This window comes from Carcharodon carcharias, chromosome 11, assembly GCF_017639515.1.
Source record: "Carcharodon carcharias isolate sCarCar2 chromosome 11, sCarCar2.pri, whole genome shotgun sequence".
NCBI classification, from domain to species: domain Eukaryota; kingdom Metazoa; phylum Chordata; class Chondrichthyes; order Lamniformes; family Lamnidae; genus Carcharodon; species Carcharodon carcharias.
In genome coordinates this window covers 122,138,112-122,150,545 of record NC_054477.1, presented here as the reverse complement: position 1 = coordinate 122,150,545, position 12,434 = coordinate 122,138,112, and the positions used below count along the sequence as shown (strand labels likewise).

Sequence of the window (12,434 nt, the reverse complement as noted above, 5' to 3'; positions counted from 1 at the left end):
TTGCCTATCCATCCTAAATATCGTGTACCTTGGATATTCATTTCCAGCCTTAGTCACCCTGCAGCCATGTCTCCATAATCGCAATCATATCGTACCCATCTACACCTATTTGCTTTGTTAATTCATCTACCCTATACCGAATGCTCCATGTATTCAAACACAATGCCTTTAGACTTTTGTAACATTTTTATACCTTTTTTTCGTACTATGGCTATTTACTGCTAGCCCTTGTTTCCTCTGCCTTCTACTTTTGCCTTCTACTTTTCTGTCTTGCATCCCTATCTTTGCTTCCTTCTCTTGTGTCTCTCCACCCAGGTTCCCATCCCCCTACCAATCTAGCTTGAACCGTCCCCAAAGTACTAGCAAATACTGCTATGAGAAGATTGGTCGCGGTACTGCTGTCCAGCTTGTACATGTCCCATCTTCCCCAGAATCTGCCCCTATGCCTCAGGAACATAATCCCTCTCTCCTACACCATCTCTCCAGCCACACATTCATCAGGTCTATTCTCCTATCCCTGATCTTGCTACCATATCGCACTGGGAGTGATCCTGTGATTACTACCTTTTTGAGATCCTGCTTTTAATTATTTCCTAGCTCCCTATGTTCTCATCCCTCTTTTTACCTATGTACCGATATGGACCACAACTTCTGGCTTTTCACCCTTCCTCTTCAGAATGTCCGACAACCACTCAGTGACATCCTTGACCCCGGCACCAGGGAGGCAACATACCATCCTGGAATCACATCTGCATGCTCAGAAACATCTATCTGTTCTGCTTATGATAGGATCCCACTCTTTTCACACACCCCCACCCCTCCCCCCCCCCAACCCCATCATGCAGCTGACCCACTTGTGGTGCCATGGAGTTGGTTCTCACTGCATTCCCCTGAGAAACCATCTCCCCCAGCAGTATCCAAAATGGAAAATTTGTTAGAGAGGGAGATGGACCCAGGGGACTCCTGCACCCCCTGCCTAATGCTTTTACTCTGTTTGGCAGTCACCCATTCCCTCTCTGACTGTGCAATCTTTACCATCAATGTGACTACCTCGCTGTACATGCTACCTACAAAGATCTTATCCTTGTGGATGCTCCACAGTGACTCCAGATGCAGGTCCAGCTCCGAACCGTGGGTTTCAAGTAGCTGCAGCTGGAGACACTTCCTACACACTTGGTCGCAATGAACACTGGAAGTGTCCCTGACTTTTGACAATTGCACAAAGGAAAATGATAGCCAGATAGTCTTTTTTTTAACATGCTAGTTGGGAGACAACAATTGGTGAGAAGGCCAGTAGAAGTCTCCTAAACTTCTACAAATAATTTCATGTGATCTTGCATGTTTACCTGAGGGGGCATATGGAATCTTCGGTTTAAAAAACTTAACTGCATTATTTTAAGGTACTAGACTGAAATGTCCGCCTAGATGATGTGCTCAAGCCTCTGGAGTATGACTTGAACTGACAACCTTTTGACTCAAAGGTGAGAATGACACTAGAGAGCCAAGGGTAAATCTTTGTGCATGCATCACGTGAAAAATTCAAAAGCCATGTATGCTAGAAGCCACCACATGAATAAGCTATTCCAGGTTATCGGTCGTCATAGCAGTTAATACTTCTAGAGGCTAGGTAGGCAGATATATATACCATATATTGGATTGGATGAGTTTGATGAACCTACTGCTTGTTGCTTGCCCTTTTTGTATTTTCATATCAATATTTTGCTCGCTGAATTGCAAGGTAATGAAGCCGAAATTCAGTAACTAGCAAAATAGTAAGTACAATTTTAAAATAGTGGAATAAATCTAGAAAGCAGCAGAAGACTCTTCATCAGGTTTTAGTGTCCCTTTGAGCATTCTCATTCCTAAAGGGATTAAAGTAGGAGTGTGAAATCTAAAGGTTTAGGGTCACATTTTACTTCCAGCTCTGGCAACACAATCCTTTGTGGGTTTTTTTTGCATTGGTGTTTTGTCCAGTTTGAATTTGAGCCTGGTGCATGGACGTTTGGGAAGGGACAGTTTTTAGAAGCATTGTTTTGGTGAATTAATTTTAAATCAGAATACCTAGGTCAGTTAGAATCAGCAAATTCAGGTCATTGGGAAGATTTAACTTTTATATTTGACCCCTGAGGCTCCAAGGTACACAGATACATAGATCATGAAGACAATGATTTGGACATCCCTACATTTAAGGAATATCCACAATATGTTTTTAAAAAATATAAAGCATGGTTGTTCAGAGCGTATTAAGTTCACTGGGCACAATTAAGAAAAGAGATTAAAAGTTGAGTATTCAACAGACATGGAAGTAGTTTTCACCACAACAGTGCAGGAGAAGGTGAGTTTTTCCAAGGAGTGCAGAGGGTATAATAGGCTCAGGAGGCTGGAAATTCTGCAGTAAGTATGGTCACTTATCACCTGACTCCCCAAAGCCTGTCCATATTCACCAGGCACAAGTCAGTGTGATGAAATTGTCTTCATTTTCCTAGATGAGTGTGGCTCCAACAACACTCAAGAAACTCATTACAATCCATGACAAAGTAGCCCACTAGATGAGTACCACATCCATCACTTTAATCATTCACTCTGCACACCACTGATGCACAGTGGCAGCAGTCTGTACCATATACAAGATGCACTGCAGAAACTCTCTAAGCCTCCTTTGACAGCATCTTCCAAACCTGCAAACGCTACCACCTAGAAGGAAAAGAGCAGCATACGCATAGGAACACCACCACCTACATGTTCTCCTCCAAGCTACACACCATCTCAACTTGGATCAATATTGCTGTCTCTTCACTGTCACTGGATCAAAATCCTGGAATTCCCTTCCTAACAGCTCAATGGGTGCACTTGTATCAGATAGACTGCAGTGTTTCAAGAAAGTGGCTCACCACCATCTTCTCAAGGGCAATTTGAGATGAGCAGCAAATGCTGGCTTTGCCAACAGTGCTCCATGAAAGAATTTTAAAAATAGTGACATTAGTGCAATAAAATTTCATAAGGTGCTTCACAGGAGCATTGTAAAACAAAATTAGACATCAAGTCACATAAGGCTATGTGAGGGCAAATGGCTAAAAGCTTGGCCAAAGAGGAAGGTTTTAAAAAACATCTTCAAGGAACAAAGAGGTTGAGAATCAGAGATATTTAGAGAGGAATTCCAGGGCTTAGAACCTAAGCAGCTGAAGACATGGCTACTAATGGTAGGACAATTAAAATTGGGATGCTCAAGAGGCTAGAATTAGATGAGTTCGGATATTATAAAGGGTTGTGGAGCTGGGGAGGAGATCGGGAAGGGCAATTTGTAAACAAGGATAAGAACTTTAAATCAAAGCATTGCTTGGCTGGAAGGCAAAGTAGCTCATTGAGCACAAGGAAAATAGGTGATCAGAACATGGTGCAAGTAAAGGTATGGGCAGCAGAGTTTTGGATGACCTCAAGTTTACATAGGGTAGAATGTGGGAGACCAGCCAGGAATGCACTGGAAATGTCAAGTCTAGAGGTCACAAAGGCATGAATGAAGATTTTAGCAGCAGATTATCTGAGACAGGGGTGAAGTTGGGCAATTCTAAAAAGTTGGAAATCAGTGCTTAGGTGGGCTTAATGATTGCATGGATATGTGGTCAGAAGCTTGAGGTCCGGTATGACAGCAAGGTTGTGAGCACTCTGGTTTATTCTCACACAGTTACCAGCACAGGAATTGCTAGGGAATGGAATTTTTAGTGGGGTCCAAAGACAATTACTGCAGCCTTCCCAATATTTAATTAGAAACATTTCTGCTTATCCATTATTGGATATTGGATATTGGATAAATAGTATGACTTAGCAACAGTGGTGAAGTTCAGAGGTGGTGCTGAGGTGGAGCTGAATGTGAATACTAGTTCTGTGAGATGGGCAGCATGCAGATGAGAACTAATAGGGGCCAAGGGTAGATTCCTGGAGTGGGGCACATGAGTTATTGTTGCGGGAGCAGATGAGAGGCCATGGCAAGTAATACTCTGGCTAGGATTAGTTAAATAAGAATGGACCAAGTTGAATGCAGCTCCAACCAGCCTGGTGAAAGTGGGGAGCTGTAGGAGAAGGATCGTGTGGTCACTTATGTCAAAGCATCATGCAGGTGAAGAAAGGTGAGGGGGGATAGTCGCTACATTTTTTACCATTGTTTATGCAATGAATGGCTGGGTAATATTTATACAATCACTAATAACTATGCTTATAGTAAAATGCAAAGTTTTCATACCATTATCCCCATCTTGAGGAAATTCATCCAAGTAGAATGTGATATTTGGCTCTGGATATGCTTCTTGTGAGATACAGGTAGCATTCTGAATCAAAAAAAAATGTTTTATAATTACAAGGAAAACATTCAAATGAACAGAATAGTGCAATTGGTAGTGCTTTTGTATGTTTAAGTTTTCAGATGTATTAGAGAATTTTAAAATTCCAACAGAATAATTTGATGTATTACATTTTCACTAATCGTCTAAGACAGTGCTTCCCAAACTTTCTTCTGCTGCAACCCCATTCTAATGTTTCATGCTTCGTGCAATCCCAGAGTGAAATTTGCAGCAGGCAGGGTTTGAGCTGGGGGGCAGGGGCGGGCGGAGAGTTGTTGAGCAAGGGTCATGGGTGGGGGTGATTGTTTCAAACAGGAGGGCCTCAGGCACAGAAAACAACTAAGACACCAGCCATTTTTCAGGCTCTGTTGGTGTCAGCAGTCAGGCCTCAGAGCTCATTGGATTAGGCCATGTGCATAGGCACAAAAATCACAGATTTAAAGGGACCTCGCGACCAATTCCTGGACTGTCAAATCTGAGTCTCTGCTCCGCAGCCACCATTGCTATCTTGGAGCTTGTGCGAAGCATTGTTTGGGATCCCTCGTCTAAGAAGTGCATTGTTGGGAGTGGAATTTCAATTGTCATTAGATGATGAAGGTTGTGTACAAAATAATAAACTTTGAACATTAACGAATTATCAAATATTCCTGAAGACTGAGTTAGCAAAGGCAATGTGCCTTGACAAATAATGTTCACTTGTTAAACAAAGGTATATAACATTGAAATATTGAAGCTGCTGAACTGTCAACATCAGCAATATTGTCATGCCAATCACCTCACTGTTGAGTGCCTTTCACTAGAGGAGGGCAACATGAAATGTCAGATGTAATGTAACATTCAGTTCACAAGACAGTGCTTGGTAGTCAAAACATAGTGCACTAACATTACAGCAACCTTGATGGAAAAGGTTGAGAGATGGGGGGGATGGGCTATTTGAAAGCGATTGTCCAATTGAATTGATTCCTTTTTCTCCTCTGAGGTGTGTGTGTATGCGGGTGGATTTTAATACCCTCCCTCTGGCGAGTTTGGTGGTGGGGTGTGATGGATGGGGAAATCACCACCTTTCCACCACTGCCCCAATTGAGTCCTCATCTGTGTGAATATCAGTGGCAGACAGGGGTCTCGCTATGTAAGAAACATGAAAAACAGACCCCGTCAGAATTCCATGTGAGCTCCCGGAGGGGGAGGCAGTGGGAGGGGCTTGCTCTTTCAAAGAGACTCAGTGCCTGATTGAGGGAACTGACATTGGGAAGGTGGGTGGTGGGGCCCACTGAGAGCCACACTCTTACTGCTGAACCCACACCCCTTGCTAGCAATCCACAGCCCCGACGCCCGTCCTGCCATCACTCACTTGCGGCATGGTTCATCAGTGATCCTATGCCTCAAGTAGGTGCAGTACTTGCAGTAGCCACTGCCTCCCTAATGACACTGCTGAACAATGAAGAGCTAACAGCCTCTGACGGGCCAGCAACACTCAGCGGGGTGGGTCTTCCTCCCCCAGAATACTTGATCCCAGGGAAAGCCCACTATTGCCCAGTTATATGCTTGATAGGTACTGAATATGGTAGGCCTTCCTGAACGGAGACGACCTTGAGCTCTCACCACTCTTCAGCCGGCGGGTAAGACACCCCGTTGCTGGCATTAAATACCAGTTTTGTGTGTGTGTGTGCACATTTATATGCACCAGTGTGTCTGTGTGAATGTGCGTGTAAAGCATGCCCTGGACCTTTCTGATTAACAAAACTGCCACAGACTTTTAAAACATAACATCTGTTATTACGTACAACCATCAGCAATAGAGGTCAATCACATCAATACAAATTGTGAGGGGACTCTTAATATTGTGCTACTTTCATGTTGTTCTTTATTAGTGGAGAAGTTTACAATACTTACCAAGTGTAGTTTGTTCAAAGGAAAATAGTTTAATTCCCCATGAATCTGTGGACTCATTGGTTCAGCTGAAATATGAATGTTCCAAAATTTATATTTTCAAAAAGGTGTTACTTTATTCATGACAGAAATAATCTAATTGCACTTAACAGACATAAATACTGCCATGGGAAAAGCCAAATGACAACTGTCAATTTGCTCTTAATTCCGATAAAAGACACCACTTACAGTATTTTGTGTGTTTGAGACATTTGGAGGGAACTGCTTCAGAAAATTATCTGCCAGTTGTGCATTTGCCAGCTTGACTGAGTAGTGGCACTTTTGTCTCTGTGCAGAAGGTTAAGGGTTTAAGTCTCACCCCATGATTTAAGCATATCACCTAGGCAGTACTGGCAGATGTTGCACTGTCAGGGATGCCACCTTTAGTTGAAACATTAAACTGAGATCCTGCCTGCCTGCTCAGCTGGATAAAAAAGATCCCATTGCACTATACAAGAAAGTGCAGTGAAATCGTCCAATATCCTGATCAATGTTTATCCCTCAACCAACTCCAAGACTATGATCACAATCTTAATTTAATTGAGTTTATTCCTGCCCACACTGTCATAACAATGATGGAGTGGGAGCTACTACAACTAACTAACTAACCACAGACCTTTAAAGAAGATCTTTTTTAAAAAGTACAAGAAAAGACACAGATCAAAAGATGGCTGATACTGTAAAATGACCATTCCTGGAAAGTTCTTTTGGATTGTACTACAGGCCTATTCTGAGATGTTGCATGGAATTTGCACCTGCGTGTGGGGTGGTGGGGTTGTGGGGGGAGAGGAGTGGGCATATCAAGGCCCAGTTCAAACGTAGATGCTTGAAAAGAAAGTATAAAAAATGCAAACTGCTGAAATCCACTGAAATTCTGTGAAGACTATGGAAACTGCCAGACAGCCAGCTACACACCACCAGACATTCAAAACCCTTGTAGAGTATGACAGAACTCCCATCTCCCGTTGATTTATATCTCAAAATGTGTCAAAAGGTTCCAGAGATGAAAGATTGAAATGGAATTGGATGCAAGATGTGTCAATTGAATTCCCTTCTGGGAATACACAGATGAGTTTAAAAACTGGCTCTGAAAAACAAAACAAGCAAGAAGGAAGTAAAGGACAACAACCCTACAGAGCAGACCATCTCTCAAACACAAACCTCCGTGGAAATAATCAAAGAGTGTCTTCTTTGACAGAGTGCAAAACTGAACAAAGCCAACTCCAGAGTTCTACCCAAATCACCTAACTTAACGGCCACACCATTCCACTAGCTACGACTCACGCACAAGACAAGGACTTGCCCGTATGTTCTTTGAACTTTTACTTGGACTCTTAACTTCTTTATTTCTGATGTCTGTGCATGCGTGTCTATGTGTGTTTGTGTGTGTGTCATCGCGTCCTTTATTATTTTTCCTTGGGTTTGAGTAACTAATAAACTTATTCTTTCTTTGACTCAGGAAAACCTGGTTTGATTGACTACTTGTTAAAAGTTAAATTTAGACTGGAAAAGGTATCCACAGGGAAAATAATTTTAAACAAATTTGTCGCGACCAACCAAGGGGGTTGAATGAAAGGAAATCTAGCTAATTCCTCCTCACCTTGTCATAACAGCACAATGGAATAGATTTTCATCTTCATTCCCCAGCTGAAAATTTGGCAGAGCAGATTTTCTGCCCTTTATAAAATCTTCTCAATTTTCATTCCTTGAAATGAATGCAATGAAAATAGACTGTGCTTTAACAGGTGGGTGATCTGTTCTGCTAGATTACTGCCCAGATGATCAAAGCAAAAATCTTCCCCCTGATATCCACACATAGATTTTCCAGCAAGACCTGCTAGATAGCAATCTGGGTTAATGTTTACTCTCCTTAGCCTGAGCAATAAGGTTAAAATTGTAAGGCCCTTTCCTTTTTTACCCTCCTCCAGCTATGATCGGTTAACTACAGAGAGGACAGGAATTGATGCTGGCGGCTCCTGTTCCACTTGTCTTAATTGCATAATGGGCAGTGAATTCATCAACTGTGCAGTTGAAATTGTTGGGCAGTGTGCCTTTAACTGCAATGAGAAGGCTGAGTGTCTGTGCATCAACATCAAAAGAAGGTAGACTGAAGAAGAGTCATATGGACTCGATGTTAATTCTGTTTTTCTCTCCACAGATGCTGCCAGACCTGTTGAGTTTTTCAGCATCTTCTGTTTTTATTTCACAAGAATGCACTTTTTAAAAAATTTATTCATTTTCTCAGGATGTAGTCATCGCTGGTAAGGATGACATTTATTGCCCATCCCTAGTTTGATAGAAATGAATGGTCTGCTGGATCACTTGAGAGAACAATTAATGTTTAACCAGATTGGTGTGGGACTGGAATCACATATAGGCGTAACTGAATTAGAACAGCAGGTTCCCTTCTCTACATGACAAGCTGACTGCTTCATGGCAATGGTTACAAAAACAGCATTTTTACATCCAAATTATTTAAACTGAATTTAAACTGCCATGGTAGAATTTGATCTCTTGTGCTCTGGATTACAGGTTCAGTAGCATAATAACTACACTACAGTTCCCAGCAATCTTTGTTACTAGCTTCAAGTCTTGCTCAACAAAAACAAGGAGAAGAGAATTGTGAAAGGAGGTCCATGTATCTGGTTTGTGGTGCTCTTGATTTTCCAGTTAATCCTGGAAAATTAGGGGTGCTGTGAATTATGCATGATGACCCCTACACTCCATTCCGTGATGTGCATTGCCATCGAGCAATATTCCCTATTAGAAGCAGGACCATGGAAAGTTCCCTAGAGGGCTAGACAATGTCAAGCTGGTCCCAAAACATTATCAACATCACAAATATGTCTTCTGAATCACTTTCAAACTCAGTTATGGATCATTTACCATTGCAATAACTTCAGTATAATTTAAATATTTTATTTTTCAACCGACTTACCAAATACATAAACTTTAGTTGTGATGTTGGTTTCTTGACCATGCAATGTCACCACCTGACATATGAAATCTCCATCATCCACTGCCAGGACAGGATTGATCTCCAAACTATAATTTGCATCCAGTTGAATTCTATCTTTGTATTGACTGGAATTATTAATTTCAATTCCAAGACCATTTGAATGAAAAAGTTTTTTAAAAGTTCCATTGCTTTTCTATTAAAATAAAGAAGAGAAAATGTAAGTTATATCAGGTTTGCTATGTTAATTATCAGACAAATATTCAACCATCACTAAGGATTCTATAATTCTTCTGCATAAATTTATCAATTATGTGGCACTGTGCTCAATACTAATACACTATATTCTCTCCATAATATTACATTCTGGGGACACGCAACAAACAGGGCACAATTTTATGTCCTGCCTGTGGGACATAAAATTGTGCCCTAAAACATTGGGCGAGACCTCAACGTCATCTTGTACGATATTGCACTCAGGCGCATGCAAAAGTTGGATGCACGCCCGTTGACAATTAAGAGGGCAATTAAGCCCATTAAAGGCACAATTGACTCTGATTTTTCAGTAGGCAGATGGGCAAATCGGCCAGGCGGACTTTGCATTTTTCATGAAACCTCATCCAAAGGCAGGATGAGGTTTCCATTATTAAGTAAAATAAAAATCTATGGACAGCATTTTTATCATCGATATGTTTATGTGCCTGCAGCTGCCTGGTTGTGATGCTTGGACAGTTTTTTCCTGATTTTCATAACTTTATTTCATTGTTTTCGGGTCTGCAGCTCCCTGATGCAGCTCTCTGTCTTCAGGGAGCTTTCTCAGCGCTCACCTGTGCCCAGGAAACATCTTTGCCCACCCTTCTCCTGCTCCCACCCTGGCAGTGCTGATTTTTTCAGCGTGCGTTTCAAGCTGGCTGGCTATTAATTTGCCAGCCAGTGTGAAATCGTGATCGGGGGCCAATCACAGTTGGTGATCCATTTCCCGATCGCACCCACCCACCAAGCTGAAAATTCAGGCCATAGGTAACTTCTCTTGATTTGCAGTCATCACTATCCTTTGATGTGATGTTTCTACATCACATAAATTCTAACCACATCAACATCAGGGAATCTTTAGACGCAGCGCTTAAAATTTGATAGTGGGATCAGAGTTCGTCAAAATAGGCATTTACCAGAGCAGCACAAATCACCTCATGTTTCACTACAGGCCACATGCCATCCCAAATTTGCTGCTCATTCACAATGAATTACTCCAGAATTCAATTTGCTTCATTATTCTGGAATTCCCTAATTAAACCCATCTTGAGAGTAACAGCAGCACTTCAAGTGGAAGGCCAACCAGCATTTCTTAAGAACTAAAAAGGTAAATCAAAAGAATGCTTTTAATCCTTTAATAACTCCAATATCTACAACATATGAATATTTAAAATTTACAACCACCTCAATTACTCCAGTAAATGACAATAAGTCAATCTAAGGGAAGGGTTCCACATTTGGCTGTTTGTAAGTTTATTTTTTTCATTTTATAAATTTATTTTCTTTTGTGAAATTTTGGTATTGCTGGCATGACTAGCATTTGTTGTCAAGCCTTAACTGCCCTTGAAGGTGATTTTGACTTGCCGTCTTGAACCCCTGCTGTCCATTTGGTGTAGGTACACCTACAGTGCTGTTAGGAAGGGAGTTCCAGAATTTTGATTCACTTTACAAATGCCAGACTGCCCAACAGGCATCAGGATTCAGAGATGACCTCCAGGACTGCGATTTTTAGATAGTGTCCATCCTGGATTCTGACCTGTTGGTATTTGAAAATCAGGCCCATGTAATCAGAGTCTGCTGCGTTCTTCTGTTTATCATAAATGTACCAATGATATGACACCAATCGGTAAAACGATAATGTAGATTATTTATTAGAAGCTAGAACTATGCAGATACAGTATTAACTGTGAGTCTGAGGAGGTACATCTGCCTTGACGGCTGCTACTATATGCTGAGTACAGAATCATGGGATTACTAAATCACATTCTGTCTAGAGATGAGTAATGATTGACAGCAGTTTAAGATATGTGACCTTACAGGTACATGCACATCATACCACAACATACCCTTTTTATCTAAACTAGAAGTTTACCCTTAAAGAATTAAACTATTTACAGGAAAGCTGAAGAAAACAACATTATGTCTGAATATACCCTAATACAAAGCAATAGATTTACAAGTCTCTGAAACTTATCAGCAATTTGCTTTTGCATCCAGACTTAGTTATGGTGATCTTGGCTGGAGGCTGCAGTATGTTTTCAGATTGCTGATAACATGCTATGTCCAATCTGTCATCACTGTATATCTTGAGGATCTTGAGGTAGACCTCAAGGGATCTGTCTCTATGCTATCTATAGTAAGAAAGATATTGAGACTGATGAGGGTTCTGGTCAAACGCAAGTATCTGAAGTTTATTACTTGCAATAACTATGTGCACCTCTGCACATGTCTTGATCTGGCATGGGACCTAAGAGTTACATAGGCTGGTTACTTCTACATGCCTGACTCATAAGGCGCACATTTAGTCTTGCTGATACAGGGTCACAGGCAGTAGTGAGCATCTAACACTGAGACTGTACTTTTATACACCAGTCTCTCACATGGTGAGGTCACAGTAATGTCACTATGCAGCTTCTTAAAGATACACCTCATTGTTTGCATTGACAATCTTACAATATCACCACGGCTGTTTAAGAGTGTAGTTTTACATCTTAGATCCATATTCCCTTCGCAATAGAATTACTCTAGTTTTTAGCTGTGGTATTGGCTTCTGTTTTTGCATACTGTTTGTATTTGATTTGATCTTGTTTCTGGGCATATGCTGACAATTTCTGCTGGATTCCATGTTCCATCAGTTGGGTGTTGTACTCAAAACCTTTTTGTCTGATGGTCAAGTTGGGTAATTCATTATTCAAATGGGCACATTTTACAGTCCCCTGTTTTTCCATTTTTTTTCATTCATTCATGGGATGTGGGTGTCGCTGGCTAGGCCAGCATTCATTGCCCATCCCTAACTGTCCATGAACTAAGTGGCTTGCTAGGCCATTTCAGAGGCCATTTAAGTGTCAACCACATTGCTGTTGGTCTGGAGTCACATGTAGGCCAGACGAGGTGAGGATCACAGATTTCCTTCTCTAAAGGCCATTAGTGAACCAGGTGGGTTTTTCCAACAATAGACTTTT

At 41.3% G+C, this 12,434-nt stretch overlaps 1 protein-coding gene across 3 annotated transcripts in view; it reads right to left on the bottom strand.

Moving 5' to 3' along the window:
- The window catches only part of si:ch1073-15f19.2 (T-cell surface protein tactile), a 110,717-nt gene that overhangs the window by 36,756 nt on the left and 61,527 nt on the right, over window positions 1-12,434 (bottom strand). For all 3 annotated transcript variants that reach the window (XM_041198577.1, XM_041198578.1, XM_041198579.1), the window contains exons 4-6: window positions 9,202-9,415; window positions 6,228-6,292; window positions 4,238-4,322 (exon numbers count right to left, since the gene is read on the bottom strand). In XM_041198577.1, the coding sequence (XP_041054511.1) occupies window positions 4,238-4,322; window positions 6,228-6,292; window positions 9,202-9,415 (364 nt within the window). The remainder of the gene's footprint in view (window positions 1-4,237; window positions 4,323-6,227; window positions 6,293-9,201; window positions 9,416-12,434) is intronic.